The sequence below is a fragment of the Myotis nattereri genome (genome assembly GCF_964212035.1).
Source record: "Myotis nattereri genome assembly, chromosome: 7".
NCBI classification, from domain to species: domain Eukaryota; kingdom Metazoa; phylum Chordata; class Mammalia; order Chiroptera; family Vespertilionidae; genus Myotis; species Myotis nattereri.
The window spans coordinates 8,028,667-8,053,514 of NC_138082.1; the positions used below are offsets into that span (position 1 = coordinate 8,028,667).

The following is a 24,848-nucleotide window of genomic DNA, read 5'->3' on the forward strand; positions in this document are numbered from 1 at the left end:
ATACTTTCAACAATAAAGAGGTGTTTTTTTAAATGTAAAAAAAAAAAAAATGCAGTTGATAATAACGGACACTCTGACCTGACTGGTTTTTGATCCTCCATTCACTACAGGGCCTCAGGTCATAATAACCAGTAGGGAGAAAATCACTACAACCACAAGAAATAATTGTGCCTCCAACTTTTGGCCTGAAAAAGAGAACTTGTTTCATCTTTGCCACGGAATGCCGTAATCTGCCTTCCACGCTGTCTCACTGTGCTGGCCTCCTTTGAGCCACAGCTGCATCGACCAGAGCATTCTGCATGTTAGTAGCACTCGCCCCCCACCTTCCTATCATCCCAGAAGGCGCCTACTGAGGGATGTTTCCCTAATCATCTCTCCTGCTTCATGACATTTTAATACCAGAGGTCTACTGAACAGCTCCCTTTAGAGGCCACGAGCCATTGTAAATGGAAGACTCTTCGTGCTCCCCACAAACCCATTTTCACCCCCTGGGGCAACACTGCCCCCACCCAGGGCCCCCAGTATAGAGGCATCTATCTTGCAATGTGAGCCCAGAGGCGGGAAAGTCCCCTTCTCCTCGGCGGGGCCTTCAATGGGGGCTTCCGGAGGGACCCAGAACACCAGAAAGCAAACGGGAGAAGCCAGACAGTCCCATTTGACCTCAAGGCTACTCACCACCCCAGAGGTCGGCATTCCTGGGGCGGAGCCACCTCCCTCTCCCAGCCCCCCCCCCCCCCAGTCTCTGGGGCCCACAGCACCTCTCGGTGGCCAAGCCCAGCTAGACCCCAACCATGGCCTAGCCCAGCCATGGGCAAACTACGGCCCGCGGGCCGGATCCGGCCCGTTTGAAATGAATAAAACTAAAAAAAAAAAAAAAAAAAAAGACCGTACCCTTTTATGTAATGATGTTTACTTTGAATTTATATTAGTTCACACAAATACTCCATCCATGCTTTTGTTCCGGCCCTCCGGTCCAGTTTAAGAACCCATTGTGGCCCGCGAGTCAAAAAGTTTGCCCACCCCTGGCCTAGCCTCATCTTTGAGGGGAGATCCCACCAACGGGAATTTCTTGGGAAGCTTTCAAAGGATTCTGTCAGGTGTTAGGATTATAAACATAAACTGCAAAACTGACGACGGAAGAAGTCACGATCACGCGTGGACACGTGTGGGTGGCGAGGGCCGTGCAGCGGCGAGGTGCGTGCGTGCCCTGCAGAGAAGGGCCAGCTCTAGCCAAGCAGCCCAGGGGTGGATCTCCTGATTTCGTGGCTTTTATGTGAAATCTGGATTTGACATGAAATCTCCTGGTTTTTAAATGCGGGTTTTAAATTTTAAAACCCTTTGCGGACTTTAAAAAGGAAGCACAGCCGTAGGCAACATAAGCCTATCGATCTGTAAGCGATTTGCAAACCAACAGCAGGAAAAATGTCCCCTCGCCCCAGAGGAGAGGCCCTGACCCAAGGTGCTTCCCAGCGTCGCAGAGGTGCTGACGGGCGAGGGGAGGGGACGCGCCTACAAAGCAGCGAGGTGGGGAGTTATGCAGGACGACCCTGCTTCATAGCCTTACTGCTGAGGAAACGCTGGGAAGGTGTGCCCTGACTGCTTGAAGTGTCAGTGGCATCCTCCTGTGACCACTGTGAGGCAGACTTCCTGCATTTCAATCCCCTACACATACCAGAAGCTCTAATCACCACTGATTTCACCGGAGCTAACAATTTAATAATGGTGCCTTTTCTGCCTAATGAGACAATATGTAACATCGTCCAACCAATATTATGCTACACATAAATTTTAAAATTCCCAAAATATGTAAGCAATCCTAGCTCCTTAAACTTTTACTTGGTATAAGGATACAAGTGAATTCCAGTCCTGAGTTCAATGGCTTCCCTTCTGGACAATTACAGACATTGTGTAGCAGTTTGGGGTCTTTCTGAATACAGTCCCTCCCAATTCAGAGAGGCTGTGCCAAGCGCATTCTCCAGGCTCAGGAGTTCCAGTTATTTTTCATATCAAGACTCTAATGAATACTTAATGCAAAACTTTGTATTTTGCTGCTAAAAAAGATGCAGCATTCAAATCAGTGCAACTCAGAGACAGGCACAATGTAAAAGAAAAGGTGATATATTTGAAGAGTTTCAGAGTAGTTATGGGTTCAAAGTCAATGGCTAAGGTTAAGTCAATGTAGAGAAAATTACCCAATTTGTAAACTCTTTAGCTAAGATCTGAGTGATGAGAGTAACCTCTAATACAATAAAAAATGCTCCCAGTGATACCAGAAGTTAATGTTAATAGCCACAAAGTGTTTAAAACTGAATATAAAAAATTACAGACAGATTCTTAGCCATTAAGTATTGTTAGCACACTCCAGTTTTGACATACTATCATAAAAGATAATAAAACTCATAAATCAATTGGCTGTCCAATTCTAATATTTACTTTTCTCAAACTGGTTAGTTAAAAGAAAAAAAAATCACATTGAATATTCTTTAGCTCCCAAAACATTAGGACCTCATAGAAACGAAAACTTCTGGACAAAAAATGGAGACTGAAATGTACAGGAGCCATCATTCAAATAAAGCAAAGTTCTTAATTATAATGGAGATGAGGTTTTTAGTCTTTTTATCTCAAACTTCTCTAAATTTCCAACCTTAACATAAAAATGGGGTTTAAAATGGGATGCTGCCAATGTCTAGAATAAAACAGCTTTTCACTGCTGGATTGAACTAAGATGAACCTGAATGCAGGTTCCCTTAATATTTTTGTATAAATTTATTTTCCTAAACAAAACAAAATTTTAATTTCTACTAAATCTCAAAATAGGAAAACCCTGCTCTATGTGAGTCAGTGTGTTGATTTAATAGGGAGGTGCTCCGGTGTGTGAATGAGGCCCCAGCCAGGAAAGGTCAAGGGGAGGAAAGAGGGTAGGGTGGGTCCTGAAGGGCAAGCCCAGGGGTTCACCTCCGAGGAATGACGCCCAAGCACCACCCCAGAGCCAGGAGTGAGGACTCAGCCACTTATTAGCCCGCCCGTATCACCCACTGAATGAGTGTGCTGTGGATGGTATGAGACGGCCTCTAGGCGCTTCTAGCTCTATGAAGTCATTGAGTTTAATCTGTGACCTTGGAAATTGACCAATGAGAACAGGAAAGCATTGACTGAGATGTCAATATTTGGATGAAAAGTGATGTAAGCCAGAAGTCACTTCTGACTTCTCCCTCGGGCATGTAAGGGTGGACCAAGGGGAAAGAAGATAGGAAGCGTCAGGGTAGAGCATCTCACTCCATCCTGCACCACCTCTCCTGTGAGTCTTGATCAAGAAACCATTTTCTCTCTCTCCTCATCTCTTTCATTCTCTACACACACATACCCAGCTACGTGCACTCCTGCCTCAACCTTCCTCTTCTTGCTACACAAAGGCAAACTCAGATCCAGACTGCGGAGGGTCCTCTTTGGTGGCAGCTGGGTGGGTGGTATGGGCAGCAGGACAAATCTCATCACCTACCAAAATAACCTGTGGGCAAAACTCTGAGGGGCATAACCTTGGAACCCCTAGTTAAGATTTCTCCCAGAAGCTAACTGATTTTAGAGTGCAGCAAGAGTCAGTAAACTCAATTACTCTTAGAAATAGTTCAATGGTAGCAAAAGCGAAGCAACAAAGCATGCAGCCCAAGTGAAGGTAGATTTCTAAAACAGAGGAAACCAAAGGTGGCAAAAATGCATCTTAAAATTCCAAGACTCTCTCAGTAATTCCTTCCCAGGCTTTGGCTGAGTCCGGGTATTTCCTAGCTCATGGGGATATTTCGTTCCCTCAGCCTCATCACACGCTCCTGGAGGAATTTTGACTCAATTCATGGCCACTTCAGTGTTTCCTCTTTAGAAAATGGACTGATGAGAACTGTGAGTTATGTTTTCTGACGGGGAGATGTAATTCCGCACGAACCTCTTGCTTCCCGATCCCACAGGTAACACGCCCTTAGGACAGACAGGGGCTGCCTCTGGCGCTGATGCTCAGTCACGTTTCTCTGTGTGAGCAAGTGTGTGCATGTGTGCGGACACTGTTCCCCCTGAGAGAAGGGGGTCCTTGTCCTAGGGACACAGCCCGAGACCCCCACAGCCGCCAGCACCGCCAGCACTGCTCAGAGTGGAAGGAGGGAGCTGGAAGGGGTGCTGACCTGCACTGGCTCGGGCGGCAGCTGGACCACGTGCTGCATGCGCTCGCTGTGGTGGTGCCGCGACTCCTCCTCGTAGATCACGTCCCGCTCGTGCTGGGGGAGGTTCAGGAAGCGGCGGATGGTGCACAGGTTCTCCCAGAGCGTGCGGTTCTCCGGGCTGGGGTTCTCCTTCCAGCGGAGCAGCTCGCACAGCCAGCCCTGGGGAGAGAAGGTCACTAGAGGTCACCTGAGGAGCACAGAACAGAGGCTGCTGGCTGCAGGCAGCGCCTCCCCCGTGATCACACTCTCCTGCCCACACTGCTCCCACCAACCTGGGGAGGCACGGGGGCAGCCGGCACCTCTACGCCCAACCAGTCACCACTGGGCGGGTCACACCAATCAATGCCTGAGAATCTTCACTCGTGTTCATCACTTAGCACCTTTCCTATCCCAGACATTCTCAGTTAATTCTCAGTTCCTTTGTAAAAGATGCTCAAGCAAGATTAATTAGCCAATCCTCAGAAAAAAGCAATTTGTGTTGGTCTACTACAATTTTTAAAATTAGCCAATTGCCTGCGGACTGAAGGGTCCCCGGTTGGATTCCAGTCAAGGGCACATGCCCAGATGGTGGGCTCGATCCCCAATAGGGGGTGTGCAGGAGGCAGCCCATTAATGTCTCTCTCATCATTGATGTCTCTATCTCTCTCACCCTCTCCCTTCCTAAAATTAGCCAATTGGATGGTATCCCACCCTATGAAAAGAGTGAAGATGAACAAATATGTATTACAAGATGGAAAATTCTAAAGAAAAACAATGTCTAAGTGTGAAGAGCACTGAATTCCCTAGGGAGAAAACAGCCTTACAATCATCAATAATTCCACCTAACAGAAGCAAGCACCTTAGCTAGAAAGAAAAAAGAAGTGTATTTGTGCTCCATCTCTGAATGCCTGCGGCTCCAGGCCCTGTCCCCATCACCGTCCCTCCACAGCCACACCTGCAGGAAGGTAGGCAGTGGGCCGGGTCACACCTGCAAATGTGTGCCTCCCACCTCTGGTATCCGAATGTTCTCACAATGGCACGAGGAAGAAAATGCAATGCAAATAATGATGGAGTATATGAAAATAATACAGAGGATGCTGTCAACATCGCTCGCTGACTCGTGTCAAAATATTTTCCCCAGTCGCTTTCTAACTCATCATTTCCAAGCTACGTCGCTAATTTTAAAAGCAAGAACTGTCCCACATCGCACCTCTTGTAAAAGAGTCAGGATTTTTCCAGCAAGGTGCATAAGTAAACACAAATGACTTCGTGAAAAATCAACCCCCCACCTCCACAAATCTCTATATCACAACTTGTAAGCCAATGGGCGTTCCCGACACGCATCCTAAAGCCCCCAGATCACATCATGAGCCGCTGTTCGTCTGACACTCCACTGTGTCTTCTGCCTTTACTGCCCCCACTCCCCCGCAAAAAAGGCAAGATTTGATTATCTCCGCTGCATCGGCCAAGACAGCAACACCAGCTGTTCGCATTGTGCAGCCTCTTCCTCGCGGCCTCCATGTTAATAACCTGATCATTCCATTTTCTCCTTCAACTGCTGGCTGTGGCACCGCGAGGAGACAAAAACCCAGGCCCATCTGCAGCAGCTGTAGGCACTGAACTGTGAAGCCACCGGGGATTTATAAACTAATCTGTAACACAACACTGCCTTGTTTTTACAAGTGAGAGGCCACATTTGCGCAGACCTGATCTTTTCTTGCAATAAACTGGAAGCTGGGGAGAGTTAGAGGGCTAGGAAGAATGAAAACAAGGCGTCTAATCATTTCTTTGGAAATGTTTTCCCAAGCATTTTCATAGATTTTTTCTTTTTTCAACTCAACAGAGAGATAGGTAGGTACTAGTTGATTTTCAAGGTGCAACGTCTAGGAACATCGGAGACAAAACGTTTATCAGAAAATCCATGATTTTTTTTTTTTTAAATCTCCCAGTCCCAACGTGTTTCCTCAAGGGTTTCTTGGTACAAAGGAAAGGATTCTTGAAATGGAAACGAAACCATCTGTGGAAAAAATAAGCTATTTCCCTGTCGTTTCACAGATCTGAATGCGTCTCCAACTGAACTCTTTCAGATCTTTCAAACAGGTATGCTTAACCTCTCCCAGGGGAAGCCACAGCCTGGAGACCGATCGTTTAACGGAAAATAGAAACAAAAACCTACATCTGTTAAAGGATGAAGTTCTGAGATGCCCAGACCTTCAGGGGGACGGCACCTGCCGTTCCGCCAGAGGCGTGAACTGCATTGTGGGAAGCCAGCGCTTGAAAGGGGACAGGTGACAGCTGAGTGGTACCTCCACTTAGGACGCTCGGAATGTCTCGCACCACAGTCACCGCCGCGTTTGATTTATAGGCGCTGCTGTAATCGGCGCTCATTACAATCGCTTAGAACCAACCACGGCCTCGTCGCGGGCCCTGCTGTCAGCCATCGGTCTTTAAGGAGTGTGGTGCTCAATTTGCCCACTGACATGCGAGGTCCCGACCTTGAAGCTATTAGGGAGCGGATTAGACACAAGTGTGATCATGTGTGCAGACATAAGCAAACCAAATTAATTTCTGGCACGGGGAGGGAGCCAACAGGACCCTGTTCCCGGGGCACCAGAGCACTCCCCCCGCCCCCATCCCTGGTGGAGCTGAGCTAATCGCGTGTTTAAGGGAACCCGGTTTTGAAGATGAAGCACATTCATGGTATTTAGAGGGTTATTAATCTAGTTTCCCCACCAAGTGTTTGCTTGGCTGATCAGATTAAGGGCTGGAGCCTTCCGCAGCGCGCCCCCTCCGCAGCAGGCCCCGAGAAATCTGTGATACTTCACAGCCTTGGACATATTGCACCATGTGTACCCAGCTGCTTCAATAATTAGCTTATGAATGTATCAGCTGGTTCTGCGATTTTTATAAATAATAACTAACCTACGGAGCAGAAAGATTGTCAGGAGCCTTACAGCAGCACAAAACGGCAAGGAGCTCTCGCTGTCACTGGTTCTACTGAATGCCGGGATTCCCCACTCACGGAGCTCCCGTGGTGTCATTTATAAGTTATTTATTTTGCATCTGAAGTGGCAATGTGTCCTCGTCCGTTTGCTTCACGGCAGCCATGACTTGCTTTCTCCTCACTCTCCCTATTTTATGGTCACCTTCCAGAAATCTATCCTCCCACCTCACCTCCCATCTCACCCTCCATCTTTTTATTCACGCTATCCTTCCACCAGGCCATCCGGGAAGCTTATCTTTGTTTTCTCAGTGGGATGTCTCATGAGCTTGTTTGGTGGCTAATGAATGTGTGAGAAAGTACCACGCTCTTGCCTGAACACACATGTATGTAACTGTGAGTGAACCCATCTCAGGAGAGACAGAGTCCCCACTTTGGGATTTTTTTCATCTATATAAATTTTGCATGCCATCCAAGAAAGTTTTGCAGTATCAGGCAAAAAAAAAAAAAGTGTAAATGTCAAATAAAACAGTGACAGATGACAGTATTCTCTATTGAATAGCACTGTTTCTGCCGTGCATGTTCAATGGGAACTCATGAATTATTAATAAACAAATCTCCTTTTTCTGTTAAAAATCTCAAGTAGGTTTTTTGTTGTTGTTCCCTGTGTGGTATGTGGTGCATTCCAGGAGAATGAGTTCCATTTTGGAAATACTGATACAGACGTTCATCTGATTCTCAGCCCTGGCCAGTTCCGTGAGACACCATGAGCTTTTAATCTGGTTGTAAGTTTTGACCAAATGTTGGCTAAATATTCCTATAGTCAGCTGAGCCTTTTTAGTATGGTAAAACTGAGGCTAAGTATTTGAGCACAGCTCAGAAGCACAGAGAGCATTCAACTTGGATCCCAGAGACCTAACTGCTAAGTTCCTGCTCCAACGTTAAGTAACTGAGTGACTTTCAGGCAAGTGGTTACCCTCTTGGAGCTTCTGGGAAATTAATATGGTACATTCCATGATTTGTTACCTTATTTGCCAGAAATAGCAGATAATGGTTGACTATTAGGATTAAAGGACAAAGGAGAAATCACCTTGACCAAGGTGATCAAGGTCAACATCACCAGCGATGACATGTGGACACCATGAATCCTGTGATGTGATGCACCACGAAGGACACACATAAAATCTGCGGTAGTCTAGCCCAAAATGCATAACCTCAATCGAATCATGACAAACCCACAGTGAGAGATGGTCAACAAAAAAGCATTCTGTGAAAATGGCAAGGCCAAAAAAAAACAAAACAGGAAAGTCTGAGGAGCAGTCGCCGACTACAGGAAACTAAGGAGAAATAATAAAAAATGCTGTGTGGTTTCTTGAACAGGAAATGGACTTAGAGGAAAACTATTGGAATTAGAGTATATTTTTTAAGTTTAGTTAATTATATTAAAAATGTTGATGTCCTGGTTTTAACTATTGCACTATAGTAATTTTTTTGATGTAACGTGTTAACATTAGAGAAAGTTACATGAGGGATATATGGAAACTACTCTTTTGCAACATTTCTGTGAGTCTAAAATTTGTTAAAAAAAAAAAATTAAACATAGGGACTCCAGAGAGGGAATATAGGTTTAAAGGCTGCATCTTTGTAATCGATGGTAAAAGCATTCTCACACATTCAGTGCATATGCAAATAATATCTATTAACATCTCAGTTTAGCCATGTTGTCAGCTTCTTAACCAAATATATTCCCCTCAGTAGAAAAAAACAAGTCTGATCCTCCTTTTCCACTATGAAGGGGATGCGGCACGCACACCCGTCAAAATATAGTTTATTTACAAGTCCACGTGTTCCTATAAAGTTGTACATCAATCTAAATTTACAAAGCAAATTATGTTGTCAATGTATTAGCAATGCTTACTACTTGAAGACATGTGCCATTATTTCTTTCTGGAAGATGAATAGTAACCCCATAGTTTGTCTGTTAGCAAAGTGGTAGTCACTGGTGAGTTACTTAAATGAGACATCTCTCATTCACAATTCAAAAGCATTAGAAGAGGAAGCAGTAAGAACCACAACTGGCTCCTGGTTTTCCTTCATGGTCTCATCTCCCACCCATTTCTCTATTGACCTCGTGCTCCTGCTGTGAGTTACTTTCAGTCCCCAGATCTGCTTGGTGAACCCTATCTCCATGCATGACCTGTGGGGTCGGTACCCCTGTGTGATTTCTCTTTGAGGATGGTTGTAAGTTTTAACCAAAGGTGGGCTGAATGTTTCCATAGTCAATTAAGCTTTCTTTAGCTAAAACTGAGGCTAAGTGAATTACAAGTGTTAGATACAGCTCATGTTCCTTGAGTTACTCCCTTGGCTGAAATGTCTCAGACTCAACCCTCGTCCCCCATGAGAAGTCGTGCTTCAAGGCTCAGCCAACATGGTCTCAACTGATCTCCTGAAAACGGGTTGCTCAGCCTCGCTTGATCGCAAGGCGTTTTGCTTATATTCTTTCACAACTTGATGATGATTATTGTGATGGGTGAGCACGTCTGCGTTCCCATCACAACCGTCAGCTTCCTGATGGGGCTGGAGGGAAAGGGACGGCTTCTTCCTCAATCCAGCCCTTTCAGCAGAGACTCTGCATCCTTGCACATAAAAATTGCTCAGTAAGTGCTCATAGGACTGAGCTGAAATTATTAGAGTGTATAGAAATGAGTGTAGAATTTCTCAGCCTCAAACTCGGAGTTACAGTTGGCGAGGAGTACCTTCCTCCCTCCCTTCCTAACTCCCCTCCTTCCTACCTCCTTTCCTAACAAGTCCTTCGAGAAAACACTGGGATAAAGTTGAGAACACCATGGACTCGCAATGGCCTGGCTGTAGTAAAATACATACTTCATCAGCTTCATTCTCTAGGAGTTTCATTTAAAAAAATAATGACCTAAATGCCACACTATATCAATCATTTTTAAAAATCCATTCTCATCTTTTTAATCATTTTTTTCTGTGTGTGTTGCTGTTGTTGTTCAGATGAAGCATTTTAAAGCTTTCCTGGGTTAAAATGAATGAGGAAAGGCAATATCTATTTCACTAAGAAAAAAATCTTAAAATTTTCAGGTAGCCAATAAGTGAGTGATGACATATTCTCCAAATGACATGTCAAAGGCTGAGAATTTTCCAATGACCAGTGAGGTCTTTTAACATAGGCCAGTGTCTGAGTTTGAAGTCCATCAGATGTAAGCTTGAATCCTAGCTCCAAAACTTAAGGTTACGTGATGGGGGAGGGGATGCAAGTGGGAAGAGTAAGGTTCCTGTCCGTGGTACTGAAATGTCATCGCCTACTAAGGTACTTGTTTTCCTACCGCCAGGACACTGGTAATGATTCCAACTTCCCCATGTTTTCTCCTTAAAAATAAATAAATAAATAAATAAATAAATAAATAAATAAGTTCCATGTTGGTGACAAATTTCCTAGTTTTTATAATATTTTAGAACAAATACAAACCAGGGTTTGCTCAGCAACACACACAGGTTCACAGCGGGCTTTGATCTCCAACAAAAAAAAACATAAATGGCCGTTCCTGTTAAGTAAGGTATTATGAGCCTTGAAGGCAGGGCCTTGTCACAGCTATTCCTGTTCCCCCTGATGTGTCTAGCACAGAGCTGATGGGTGAATTCAATCTTCAGTCAATGGTCCCCACCACCTTTGCCCCGCTGGGAACGCCAATAAATAAGTGGGCAAATGAACAGCTCTGGGAGGATGACTCACGGATTCCTACACCAGCCATGTAAAAGGCCATTTACTCACCCACATTTCCAATACAGAAAATGTCAGCATATGCACCCAAAAGGAAATGTTTTCTGAGCGTCTCAGAAGGAAATTCAGATTATTAACCACAGACAGTTCGCTTTCTAAATGGAAGCACACGAAGTCCCAAAACAAACTTTTGTAGCTGTGAAAGGATTTCTCTTCATCTGGTTGAGACTCTTGTGAAGTGTGAAATGAGCCAGATAATATTCAGCTCTTGTTTCTTAGTCACCGAATTCTCTTTTCATGAATCCAATAAGTGTCTATTAAAATAAATAAACCCCCTAATGATTCAAGATAACCTAATCAGGAAGCTGAAATGGGTAAAAGGCTAATGGCAAGGGAGACTCACCAAGGGCTTCAGCGAATGCCTGACAGGGGGTCACCTCAGCCCGAACAAAGGTGGGTGCTGGGCATTTGGTTATAGTTCATGGTTAATTATTTTAGGCCTTGCATGTGTGAAGTAAAAATGGCCCGCTTCCGTCCTTATTTTTCAAAATGGTACGCTAAGGTCCAAACTATATTTTCATGGGGACCAATTTTCAGCTCTCTCCAGGCATGTCCCTCACATGTCTATGGATGTGCTTGTAAAGATTGAGTCTGTAATTGGGAGTAATGAAAATTTTATTTCAGACCAATTCCTTCACCTCTGTTAGAGAGGGCTCAAGTCAAGAGGGGATTTTAGAAAATCATTCTGCTCTCCTTACACTAGATACATAGGATACACATTGCTACCTAACAGTGTGAAAATTCGGTATGAGTTTATATAAAAATGTACACACACATACATGTGTACATGGGAACATGCATCTGAAAAAAGTTGTCCATATCTGTCAAAAAGATGAATGAATTGGAATTGTGTTCTTCTCCACTTAAGTAGTAGAAAGGTCTTACCAGTAAAATGTATTAAAATATGAAGCAGAAAACAACAAAAATATTTCCAGGCCCTGACTTCAGGTCCAAATCCTAGCATGCCTATGACACAAGACTGTATATTGTGCAAAGTGCCTTAAACACTTGTAAGTGCAAGAGGGGAAAAACCAAACACATCAGAAAACTGGGAGTGGTCGCGGTTTTTAAAGATCGGGGCTGGTTCTAGGGTGAGGCAGGCAGCGACTAGGGCACAAAATGTAAGGGGTGTGGCTCTGAAAGTGCAGGCCTCCTTATATTGTACATCCTAGGACCTAGTTTGCCTCACCCTACTCTTGGCCCTGTGAAAGGGAGAAGATAAACGGTGTCTACAGGAAAGTGGTAGGAATCATTCATAGGCACCAACGTTCTCCAACTGTAAGAACCCTGCAGAGTTCTTACATTAACTCAATGTCCTCTTGAAAAGATTGCTGGGAGTGTTCAGAGACGTGGCTTTAATATGCCAACCTGACTTGTTTCAAAGTTGCATGCAAGTGTCCAAAGGCGCTATGTCATAAACAGGCAAAATCATGCAACTCAAGGTTTCTGCAGTCAAGTTGTGCTTAAAACCAGTACATAAACATTAGCAGTGGGTAAATGCATCTGACATTTTAAGATCTGCATATGAACTCTGTGATTAATCTCTGTTGATAGCTAATTAAGGGCTCCCATAAAAGCTAGTTTTAGGGCATGAAACCTTAACATAACTAATGGTGGGCACAGTAAAAAGATCCCAACTCCTCACTATAAGGTGGATACAGATCTTGAGGGAATTCTGCTTACAAAATCTCACTAGAATCTAATCCTCTAAGATTATGCTGAGAGAAAAGGCAGAGAATCAAAGACAGGTTCAACCCAACAATGAAACAGGAATGTTGAGAAATCTAATTTCTTTACTATGTGGCATCGTAATTTTTTCAAATGGTACTTATAGTGTAAACAGCTGAGTTCTTTATTTGAAGTTGGTGGACAGCCCTGAAATTATGGCATCCATACCCCAGTTGACAAGAGTAGAAAGCCCTCCTTGGTAGGCTATAAAAATTACTGGCCAGCAACAGGGCGCAGCTGCTCAGGTGAGGCTGCCTGCCTCATTTTAGTCTGCCTTCCACGCTGAATCCAAGATGGCAAAAGCAAAATCATTAGGAGTAAGACTAAGATCGCCAACTCATTTTACATGGGGCATCATGTGGTCTGTACTTCCTGTCATGGTTTATACCAAAAAGATGGGGTAAAGATCTGTGTCCATTAGCCTGAGCTAACTCTGCCCCTATAAAGCCATCTCCCAAAAGGAAAATTCATAATATAAGATAAATTGTGCAAAGAGGCAAACCTTTGATCCTTGTATAATATTTTCTAAAGGAAAAGAAATTAACTAATGAGACTAAAGATAATATTTTTATGCCCCAACATAAAAAGTTGGCCTTAAAAATTGTACTTTTGACTTGTCTTACAATTATGCATCATACAGTATGATCGTAAACATCCCTGTGCACACCCATACATATATGTGCATTAGAAGGAAAGACTCTAAAATGTGAACAGTAACTATCTCTGAGTAGTAGAATCATGAGGGACTCGTATTTCCTCATTTATACATTTCTTAATTTTCTAAATTTTCTAAAGTGAGGATATTATTACTTTAAAATATAATAGAGGTATTTTTAAAATATATATGCAACTAAATTGTGCCTGGGACATTTTTTAAAGAGATCAAAAGCAAAGATTAATATGGTAACCCAGAACTGAAATGAAAAGATTATGTTAGCACATATACTGAATGTGTTATAAACTCCAATAGCAAAGAGCAATAAAAGGAAAACAAACCAAATAACATATCCAGTATTTTTCTTTATGTAAAGTTATCTGTTTCTCCTTCATTTTTTGCCTTATTTTAAAAGGACCTGCCACTGAGACCTGTAGCAAATGCATCCTGACATAACCCACACACTACGGAACCACACACACTTCCCAGGAATATATTCCACCAGCAGGACCTTAAGCAAAACCTCAAAAGCTTGTCACTCTTTCAGCTCCTTTTCTGAATCCCTCTTCCCATTGTGTCCCTCAACACTTAAGTCCTCAGGGACCATCTGGGCCCAGAACCTGCAATCTCTCTAAAATTTTCCTTTCTTTTTCCTACTTCTCATTCAAAGCTTGCCTCACACACAGTGTTAGGTATTATTCTTAATAGCTGAGGACAGCGACTGACACCAAAGAGTGAATGTGGTTTACTGGAGGGTTTATTTCTATTTTAAAAGATAGTTAATATGGAAGGGGAGGGGCCACGGTGTCTATTTGAACTGGGCCTTCAAGGTTCCACGCCCACTCCTTTTCCCCAAGCTCCTCATGAAGGATTCCTCTGATTTCACATCCAAGAGGATGAGGAAGCCTCGCTACCCAGCAGCCTCCTCCGGCCCTGCAAGGACCCCTGACCTCTCCAAGAAACACACTGAAGGGAAGAAAGGGGGGAACCTTTGATCTCCATCCTTCAGTGCAAGGAAGAGAGCGTGGCCATGTCCCACTGCAGCCTGGAGGGGTTAAGTACCCTGGCCGAAGTCCCACGATTAGTCCTGTGCATGCACCCTGTGGGTAGGCACCAAAGACACGTGCAAAGTACCAACTCATGCAACTGATTTCACTAAAGATGCTTTTTATAAAGCCAAAGCTGGTGCTCACAAAACGGAGTGAATGTCGTCTGTTAAATCACCATTTCAAAAAGCTCAGCATTTGATGTGCCCATCTCGTCGGCTATTTCCAGCAAGGTTCCCCATTCACAAATGAGCACGAGACCACGGTCCCAAAGAAAAACAGAAAAACTTCAAAGCGCCGGATCCCCACTCAGGCTCAGTCTCATCCTTCAGCATATGAGTTCCCGGGACTACATTTTCCTCCAGATTCTACAGAACTGGGGCTACCGCGTTCTTCGGAGGCGCCGCGCATTTGGAGCACTAACTGTGGGCCGCCTGGCACCCGCGGCTTTCACTCAGCCACCTGAGTTATTTCTGGAGGCTGAGGGCATCACTCTTTCCAGAAGCCACGGTGCCAAGCCAATAGGAAGATCACAGGCATTTTGAATCAAGTTCTCAGACTGTGGTCTTCATTTTTTCTTGAAAGCTTCTTATTAAAAAAAAAAAAAAAAAGGACTGAGTGAAACTTTTATATTTACATCAAGTCACGACTAAGGGGCAGGTTTGCAAAATCAATTGTGTAGCTTTTATACCCGCTGCACATCTACCACATATGTCCTTTATTACACAGTGGAAAACCATTAAATGCACAGTAGTTTTGCCAAGTGGCATTATGCATTTAACAGCTTTATTCGTTTAACAGCTCCAACTCTCATTATATTTTGCCATGTGGTCCATGGGATTTTATGCATCGAACAGTTCAGGAAGGCTCCATGGTATTTTCTTTTCATGTATTTCATTCTATGGTTGGACATCAAATCTTAGCAAACTGCCTTTCAACGGTTTCACTGATGAGCGATAATAGGAATAATCTGGAAACATTTCTACATTAACATTGGAAACAAATATTTCCATTCTCATCAAAGTTCCTTGATCTTCTACTCCTTTCCCTTTATCAACATCTGAAAAATAACTTAAGTCAGGTAACTGCCAAGCGGCAGGTAAAAATGGCTAAGCCCCATAATTAGCCTAAATATAGCGCCTAACTCTCTCACTTTCTCTCTCTCTTAAATTATATATAAAATCTTTTTTGAAACTTGATTTTTATTGAAAACCTTCTTGCTTAATAGAAACACAATATTCAGTAACTTCCTTTCTTCATAGAACACAACGGAAGATCTGTTGGGGAGACGACGGATCTTTTTACCACTTACATCGCAGGGATGGGAACATTAGTCATGAAAGGCCACAGAGGAAATCAAGCTCAGAATCAAAGGGCTCTCGGAATGATGCTGCAGCCAACTTCATTCCCTCCTCCGTGCATTAGGTCATTGTTCATCTCGGGGAGAAATAAGCAGGCACATCCACCTAGCCCAGTGGTCGGCAAACTGCGGCTTGCGAGCCACATGCGGCTCTTTGGCCTCTTGAGTGTGGCTCTTCCACAAAATACCGACTTCTGCGCATGGGCCACAAAGTTTCAATCGCACTGCACATGCGCGCCCGCACGTGGTATTTTGTGGAAGAGCCACCCTCAAGGGGCCAAAGAGCCGCAGTTTGCCGGCCACTGACCTAGCCCATTCTCGGACAGGGTGGTGGTTGTCCCTTTAAAGGAATGGAAACAGACAGTGGATCCCATCCACAGTTGCTGCTTTCAGAAATAAATTTCCAAAACCCTAAGCATCTGTCTACGCTGATCCCCGGAGCATTCCGCCCCACCACCCCCGCTCTGCACAGACCTGCACTGGAGACGCTGCCGTGTGTTCCTGTTAGAGCTTTTAGCACACACCCTGGGCCCTCACGTGTGTTTTCTCCCGGAGAAACAACTGTATTCTACACATAAAAGGAACACCTGACTCACAAGGTGTCTCTGGGGCTTGGAAAGCAGTTATTACACCAATGTCAGCCAGGCCTCTGCTGGGAGTGAGAGGCGATGAGACGTGGCTGAGATGCGGTCTCAGAAAGATGCTGTCTCAGAAAGATGCTGTTTTGTACATATCAAGTTTGGCTCATATACGAGAGAGAGAGAGAGAGAGAGAGAGAGAGAGAGAGAGAGAGAACAGAAGAAAGAGAAAATACATAGCAGTGTTTAGAATTGGAAGAGAAATCATTCGAGGCCAATTCTTTTTTCAACGATTCTTTAACAGACACAAGTCTGGGTTTTGACTTAGTCTCTATATTGAACTCCAATGGGAATAAAAGCAAACTGTGGCGCCAAACTCGGAACACGGCAGGTCCCCTCGGGATTCCTGCTGTTGTTATTACTATGGGAACAGATGTATTTTTATGGGAGGGAGGAGGAGCACAGTGGAACCCCGGTGCTCGCCTCTGCTCCTTTAAGCACCGCTCACCTGACTTTTATTTGCAGCCACCTTGGCGAACAGGGCTTGGGACACCTTGGCCCTTTTCATCTCCTGCTGGATCTCGTCGTAAATGGCAGCTGTGATGTTGACGTTGGCGCCGTCCACCTTGATGGGGAGGTCTGCTGTCGGTGTGGAGGTTTTGGCCTACCAAGAGACCGTGAAAACAATCATTCAAAAAGTGCCGCATTCAGCCCAGCCATCTGTGCAGAAATTACCCAAGGATTTCAGTCAGCTGATGCCAAACAGCATTAGCTACAGAGGGACACTTCCTGTCCATTATTCTAATCGGGTTAATTGTGATTGGAAATAATTGCGGTGCATTCCTATAGGACAGGGGAGCCCTGCACAGCCTGCTCCTTCCCTCACGGAACCCCAGGCGGCTCACAGGTAGGCCGCGCCCGGGGAACTGAAAGCCATCACTTAACTGCCGGCCACGCACGCAGGACACACACAGCTACCTCTCGCTTTCTAAAAATGGCATACCTCGCAGGGAGGGCCAACTCTTCCAGAAAAAAGAAAATGAGTAAATGGGTAGCGGTCTCTAAATAATAAATTATTACTCAATTGAATGCACTCCCCAGAGTCGCTCTCATTCTTTATTAAAGCTTCACGTATGTCATCCGAGTATGTGTGGTTCCCCATCGTTATCATCATTATGCGACCCAGACCGTCACCTAATTTCACCTAGGAAATCAGTGGGAATGAAATAAAATTTCATTTCATGAAACGAGGCTTCGGAATGCCTTTGATGTGGCGTTTTCATTTTCTTAAACTCATATTGTGGTTTTATGTATTCTGCAGCGCTCATTTTAATTGAATGATTTCCCATCAGCTTCAGAGACAAATGAAGGACAATACAGAAGGTGTCTGTACTTCTTGGGGTTGGGAGAACCCTGGAACGTTTGGTGCTACTTGATCGAAAAGACGGTCAGCGCTTGCCCTAGTGTGTGATGCCAGGGGGCTGGGTGGCTTCATCAGAAGCCCTGGCAGCAGGCATCCGCCCTAATCCTTGGCTTCATGAGCGTAACCAGCTGATTTGGTCTAAAGTGGGTTGTTTTTCCTTTTGTCCCCATTTACCCTTAATCCCAAACCAAGAGAGTAGCCCCCAAATCACCACTGTCCCTCTATGGGTGCCCTGAGCTGTCCCCACTGGGCTGAGCATCACAGGTTTGGGGGAAGCCAGGGCAGGTAGTCTGGACAACTCGGGATCATTCTCAATGGCCTCGAAGCCAGAGCGAATGTCCCAAGTTCCCCTGACGGCTTGGATTCCTAAGAGCCATCGGTGACTTTTGCCATTCCTCTTTGACCTCCCTGTCTCATATGATTTTCTAATTATTACCAAAAAATAAGAAGAACTGATGCTGTGCTTTTTATGTGGCAGGCCATCAAGAAAGCATTTTATTTCTGTTATCTCATTTAATTCTTCTAAAAACTCAATGAGTTAGACTTTATTTTCATTTTCCAGATGAAGACAAGTGATAATGAAAGATGCTATTGGACCTCCTGGAAGACAGGCAAAAGCAAGTGAGACAACCTTATTCTGAATACAACCCTTTCAGGTGCCAAAGCGTGGGCTCAGGGCCACGGTGCAAATCTGCCTCCCAAATCTCCAGGTTTACACCAATGCTAGTTTCACAGGAATCTGCTTGCCCTCCAGTTGGGAGTCTGCCTATAACAATCCAATTGCCTGTCACTTTTTGCAAGAAATTCCTTTTCCTTCTCAAAATTTCTAGTACTCTCCCTGTCGAGTGCATGTTTGAGCACATTATTTCTGCCTTTCTCAACTCAGGTTTCTTATTAGCCTCACTGACTCTCTCACCTGACGGATCAAATCCTCTGTAAAACCCTGGGGGCTACAATGAAAGCCCTCCAAGCACTGAACTATGTTGTTAGGAGCCCAGGACTTGGAATTAGGGCAACCTGAGTTCAAATCCTAGCTCTACCACTCAGCAATGTGACCCCAGTTTTCTCATCTGTAAAATGGGCATAACAATGCAAAACAATGAAGATCCAATTCATGCAAAATGCTCACAACACCTGATACACAGTAAGTGCTCAATAAATGATCGCCCTTATCCTTGTATTGTTTTGTTATTATTAAGTACATCAAGGGTTACTGGCCAAATGAAGCCTTATGAGAAGACTCTGGAGGTTTAATTTCAAATCTGAAATGTCTTGCCCTGGCTTAGTTGGTTGGAGCGTCATCCCATACAACAAAAGGTCACGGGTTCAATTCCCAGTCAGGGCACATACTCAGGTTGTAGGTTGGATCCCCAGTAAGGGTGCATATGAGAGGCAACCAGTTGATGTTTCTCTCTCTCTCCCTCACTCTCTCTAAAATATCAATAAACATATCCTCGGGTAAGGATTTAAAAAATAATAATAATAAAATAAATTTAAAATTCTTCAATTTGTTTTAAACCAATTGGGGTTTGGAAAATAATCTCCATGAACCTCTGTAAGGCTGACTCCCACCGAAAGGCTGCCTCAGGGGGCATCTAACATGTTTTCTCATGTAGAAGCTTTACTCGCCACGGACCTTCACTGCTGAAGCATGTCAGTAAGAATTCTGAGTACATACATAATCATGAAATGTTTTAACAACTTCCCCTTTCTCAATGTTTAACCAATAGGAAAACAAGAATGACCCAGAGAATGTGAAATGCTGGTGCCAGAGTTGTGGTCTCAAAAATATTCTGAGAAAAACATTTTATAGTTATTTTCATAAATCTCAAAACTGTGACATTAAACGATTCATTTCCCTGTTATACTTGTCCCAAAGTGCACCTTTGCCTAGGAATTTTCTGGGTGGGATTCTGTGCTACTGAAAAAAGCAAACGCCTGGCTCTGTGCGGCCTTGTAAGCTGGTTTGGCTCTGACAGCTCTCAGGTGTTTGAGAAGACACCTAGGACAACAGTGCCAGAAAAATATCACGAAGGAGCACACAGACCTGCGGGATTTTCTAACAAGTGGGAGTGGCTTTCTCAGGAGAGGTGTGCGGGTGCACAGCCAGGAAGCATGGCTGGACTCTCCCATCATGCTTTAACGGACTTCAGAAGCAGCAAAAATATTGGCCGATTTAATAGAAGTAAATATTAGTGCAAATCAACAGCTCACCCAACTCAATAGCCTAATACGTATGTCCCAAAATGGGGGGAAAAAATCCCCTACAAAAGCTTGGTTACACTCGTCCAAAGGAAGCAGTTAAGAGACTTATTTTTGGTTGAACAGTCATTACAGCTCCTCATTCGCTAAAGACTAAAGTGTAAGCATCGCAGTTTGACTGCACGATAGAAAATGATCTTCAGTTAAAAATTTATTGTGGAGTACAAAATTATGAAAGTTAGAAAATGTGAAAGAAAACGGATGTATATGAAAAAGCTCAAATATTTCTACTAGAATACAATTCTGCTTGTATGCTTAATCCGTTCTTTGGAAATTACCACAAGACAAACTCATTTAACACACACGCACACGCACATGCACACACTATAGCATCTAAGCAAAAAGTCCTTTGATTTCAAAGTACCCATTTTTCTGATTTGTACAAACGTGAATCTGTTGATTATCTTGAGAACTACCACTGAGAGGGAATTGCAACCATCCTGGCAACAGTGGAAGGAGATGGCTGTGTCCTCAACCTCCCAGAGAGTAGCGAAGCTTAAGGATCGGAGGTAATAGGCGAGAAATGAGGGGTTCAGATCTGAATGGAAAATGACTCGTGACTGGCTTGACCCTTCAGTGAGGATCTCTGCAGCCCACGGAGCGACTAGCTGCCCGCATCGGCCAGAGGAACTGAGAACAGAATGCCTTACAGTTGTGGAGAGAGGAGGATGGGAAGCTGTGCCCTGGAGTCCCGGGGGTCACCTGGGAAGCAGAATAATGAAGGCCTACCTTCCCATGACCATGTTCTAAAGGCTCCATGAATGATCCAGCCATTGTGAGGGGTCCCTGCACATGGGAGCTCCCATCATGCCAGGTCCCTCCCCATTCTGTCTTCCTCAGATCACACAAAGAAGAGTTTGGATCCTCATGTGCCCCCTGACCCCCGCTATCTCCCCCCACTGGAGTAAACACGATGTAAGGAAAAGCAGGGCGCTGGCGACGCACACTCAGCTCACACAAACCCCTCGCTCCTTCCTTGATGATGAAGCAGCTCTAGGTGGACACAGCCTCCCTCCTCTCCCTCCTCCATCCCCTGTTTCCTGCCGCGGGGGGAAGGATGGTACTTCTGCTCCTAAAGGGACACCAACGGCACAGGACATAGCAAAGGACAGCCCACTGCATAGGGTCGGTTCCCTGTCCTCTCAGCAACACGCCCAGTGGACTCAGAACCCTGAATTACGTCTGTTTCCAGGGAAAACCCGCAGTGCTGGCCAGCTGCTTCCAGGGCAGAGAGAGAAATGTCCGCGGGGCGCACATCTCACCTGAGGGGTCCGGGAGGAGCTGGGGCTGCTGGAGGCCGAGGACACCATGCTCACGTTGGGGTTCATGCTCCGCTCCCGCTCGTCCTGATAGATGCGGTCCCGCTCCACCTCGGGGAGGTTGAGGAAATTCTGCATGGCCCGCAGGTTCACCAGGAGGGACTGCGAGGCTGTCCGCGGGTCTTCCTCCTTCCGGAGGATCTCGGACAGCAGGCCCTGATTAGATGGGAAAAGAGGCCGAGTCAGATCTGGGGGGGCGTGTTTCTGTCTCCCATACCCATCCCCTTTATTATTTGGGGAAACCAGTTGGCTGTGATGTCAAGAGCCGCAGTCTAATCCCACGGCTTCTCCGGCAGGAGGATGTGGTGGGAAGGCGCTTGCCTTGCGGGCGCTGTGGCTTATTTTGGACCGTTCTGTCCTGACACTTTATCATCACTGTAACCATCGCTGGGGTGCAGAGATGCCAGCTCGCCAGGTAGGCGCCGGGGAAGGGATTGTGAAGTGGCAATTACCAGCAGGTGCCTCCTGCAAGGATTGCAGGAAGTGTTAGAACTCTCTGCTTGAAATTGGGAACACTTGGCAGTCCTGCTCCGCTTTAAAAATCTGCCAAGTTTGGTAAATTTAGTTCCGACATTTAAACAGCATGGGAGATTTACATCGACTTAAAAAAAAAAGTTTGGCTGAATTTCTATGTGACCGGCCACTGCTTTCAATATAGATGTTTCTTCTAGAAAAAAAAAAGCAAATGGCTATAACTTGTGTTAACCCCAGCTTCTCAATGCACACACATAATAGGTATCCTTATGTATGTACCAGAGAGCACCCACACATTTCTATGAGGCACCCTCCCAGGGGGAGCTCTAAGCCCATCATCAAAGGGATGAAGTGTGGTCACATCCGGTGAGGGGCCGGAGCACAACTGGAGATCGCCATGGTAGACTCAGAGACTTTCTGAATGTGTGACATCCAAATAGACATCTTTGAAAGGACATTAGTGCTTTACGTGCTCTGATGACAGAATTCACACACACACACACACACACACACACACACACACACACAAAAGGAAAAGGTTGACAAGAGTGGAGACAAGCAGCATGGGTGTAAGAAAAGGGCGGGGACCGAGCTGGGACACTGTAGGACCGTGGGCACCAGCAGAGCCACTTACACTCTGCACGCCTGTTAGATTATCACACAGGCCTCCCTTACACTCCCAGCTACCTCTGCACTCAGGACACTGTGAGATCAGGGCCTAGGACCAGCCCCCAGGAAGAGCTGAGGTGCTAACCTCTGTTGCTCAGACCAGATGGGGCAACCCCAAGTCATGAGAAGCAGATGCCAAGGACATTTCCACCGAGGGGAATATCCATGCAAAGAAAGCGTGGTCAGATCTGCACCCTGTGGCTTAACTATACAATGATGCAAGAGGAATATGCCATCTCCTGGTTGGCCAGAAATCTTTAGGATAAGTTAGGCGATCTTGGCAAATAAAGTAATGCATTATAAAACAGCGACATACATGTCACAGGAAGGTGCATCCCACTGTTATCAGTTCTCCAAGAGAGTAATCACCGTTCAGGAGACCAGGAAGGCAATTTCACTACAAGGAACCTACAAGCACTATACATGCCATCACACAGTTCTGCAACTTGGGTGTCATGTTACTTTGATTGGAGATGTCTTTACGAATGAGAATGGAATATGCCACGCAATGAAGCCAGGAGAAATGTTACCCAGTGCGGGTCTGTGGGCATGCGTGATCAAGAACAAGGTAGGATGGGATGGAAAATACCCTCCTGGGAAATGGCTCTAAGAAAATCCAGATTTCTTGTCATGCTTTTAGAAGCAACAAGTGACACATTTGTCTTCCAGAAAATGTTACACAATCTAAGTACTGATTCTCTTTCTAAAACTGAGTCAGTTGTGCCTTAAGTTATTCTACTTCCACTTGTGCTAAGCAACCTAAAATATTAATAATAAATTTGTTTCTGAGATAAAATATCTCCAAAAAAGAAGTGAATTTAAAATCAATACTACTCTCCAATACCAATAAGAGGCTAAGATTGACCTTTCTGAGCATTCATAAAGGAGAAGTCGGTCTCTTTCTCCTCCTCCTGCTTCTTCTCTTACTCCTCCTCCTTCCTCCTCTTCTCTCATAAGTGATTTTAACATTTTATTATATTTCAGACTACCAAATTGGAGGAGGAGTTTCAGGGTCTATACCAGTGGTTCGCAACCTTTTTTTGGCCATGCCTCACCTAAGCATCTCTAAAATCCTGATCCCCGCCCCCCCCCCCCCCCCCCCGCATGACATATAATTCTTCTTATTCAAAAAATGAACTCCTATTCACGTGGAGGAAGCCCAAAAGGCCATTAACTTGGTCTAAACAAGCTTCCAAAGAACATGGCGTCCATGAAAGAGTAAAATAAAAGAACAAAAGGACAATTGAAGTACTGAGGAAGAAATCACTAAGAAATTGTTTTAAAATAATAATAATATGAAGTGATATGAAAGAAATAGCAAATAAAGTTTCAAAACGTATCATAGAGAACAAAATGCATAAATACGTCACAATGTATATTTATATACTGTATTTGAGGCCCCTAGAACCATAAGAAATGGTTTGTAAACGTCTATGAAATTATTTTCACATGCTGTACAGTGTGGCTCAGAATTTGCACACATGATAGTGAAATAACAAAAACTGGTCTTCTAATAGACCAGGTTAAAAATTGCTCACTCTTCATCCATCATAAAAGAAAACACTCCAAAGCATAGAGTGGTTTTTGTTTGTTTTCTTGTTTTACTTTCTTTTCCACATTGAACCTGTAGAGCTCTTTCCTCTGCATTTTCCACCGATTGGACAGCCTCACAGGGAAGCGAATCCATCTTTAAGAAAAATCAGGCCCACGCATTCTTGTAAATGGCTGTTCATCCGCATCATTTCTGACACGAGACCCAGTGTCTGTGTTTGAAGGGCTGGTGGCACACATAGCGGCCTCTGTTCCACTCGCCTAACTGCAGGGAAGGTCTCAAGCCAACAAGGTGGCCGGCGCCGTCTCCACGCACGGCCCTGGAGAATGAGCAGCCTGTTCCAAGCTATTTACTCAAGGTCTCATCCGTGTAACCAGGGTCCCGAAGCAGATTCTTCTCACCCAGACCTTTTCAGTAACAAGTGGCTAGTGGGTGGGCCTGGGAAGAGTCTTGGGTGTTTTCTTGAGTCTTTTCCATTTTGGTTACTTATGCGCTTTTAACTACTTAAACTGGGATTTTTAAAAATAGAGTCCAAATTCTGTAGGCTCATAAATGCAAAAGGAGCTTATCTGGGTAGCTGAAAATCATCACTGGGGAGGAAAATCAGAAGAAAATGTATGGCATAACTTAGATACACCACACATTGCCCCATCTAATTATCAAGATAAGTAAATGTTGACCACATGGAAACCGTCTTGAATAGAACATAAATTAATCATTTATCACACATAAATATTTCCAAGGCCCTTGCCACTAGATTATCTGGCATTTTAATTATCAGCCAGCCCAGCAAAGGTGTCACTTGGACATTCCCATTATGCAGCCTGAGATATAGAGAGTGCAGCATGG

The 24,848-nt window shown here is 44.6% G+C and overlaps 1 protein-coding gene across 5 annotated transcripts in view; it reads right to left on the reverse strand.

The window, feature by feature from the left end:
- Window positions 1-24,848, reverse strand: part of SATB2 (SATB homeobox 2) — a 180,854-nt gene that overhangs the window by 27,513 nt on the left and 128,493 nt on the right. For all 5 annotated transcript variants that reach the window (XM_081095481.1, XM_081095480.1, XM_081095479.1 and 2 more), the window contains 3 exons: window positions 21,248-21,460; window positions 16,809-16,964; window positions 4,170-4,367 (listed from right to left, as the gene is read on the reverse strand). In XM_081095481.1, coding sequence (XP_080951607.1) covers window positions 4,170-4,367; window positions 16,809-16,964; window positions 21,248-21,460 — 567 coding nt within the window. The remainder of the gene's footprint in view (window positions 1-4,169; window positions 4,368-16,808; window positions 16,965-21,247; window positions 21,461-24,848) is intronic.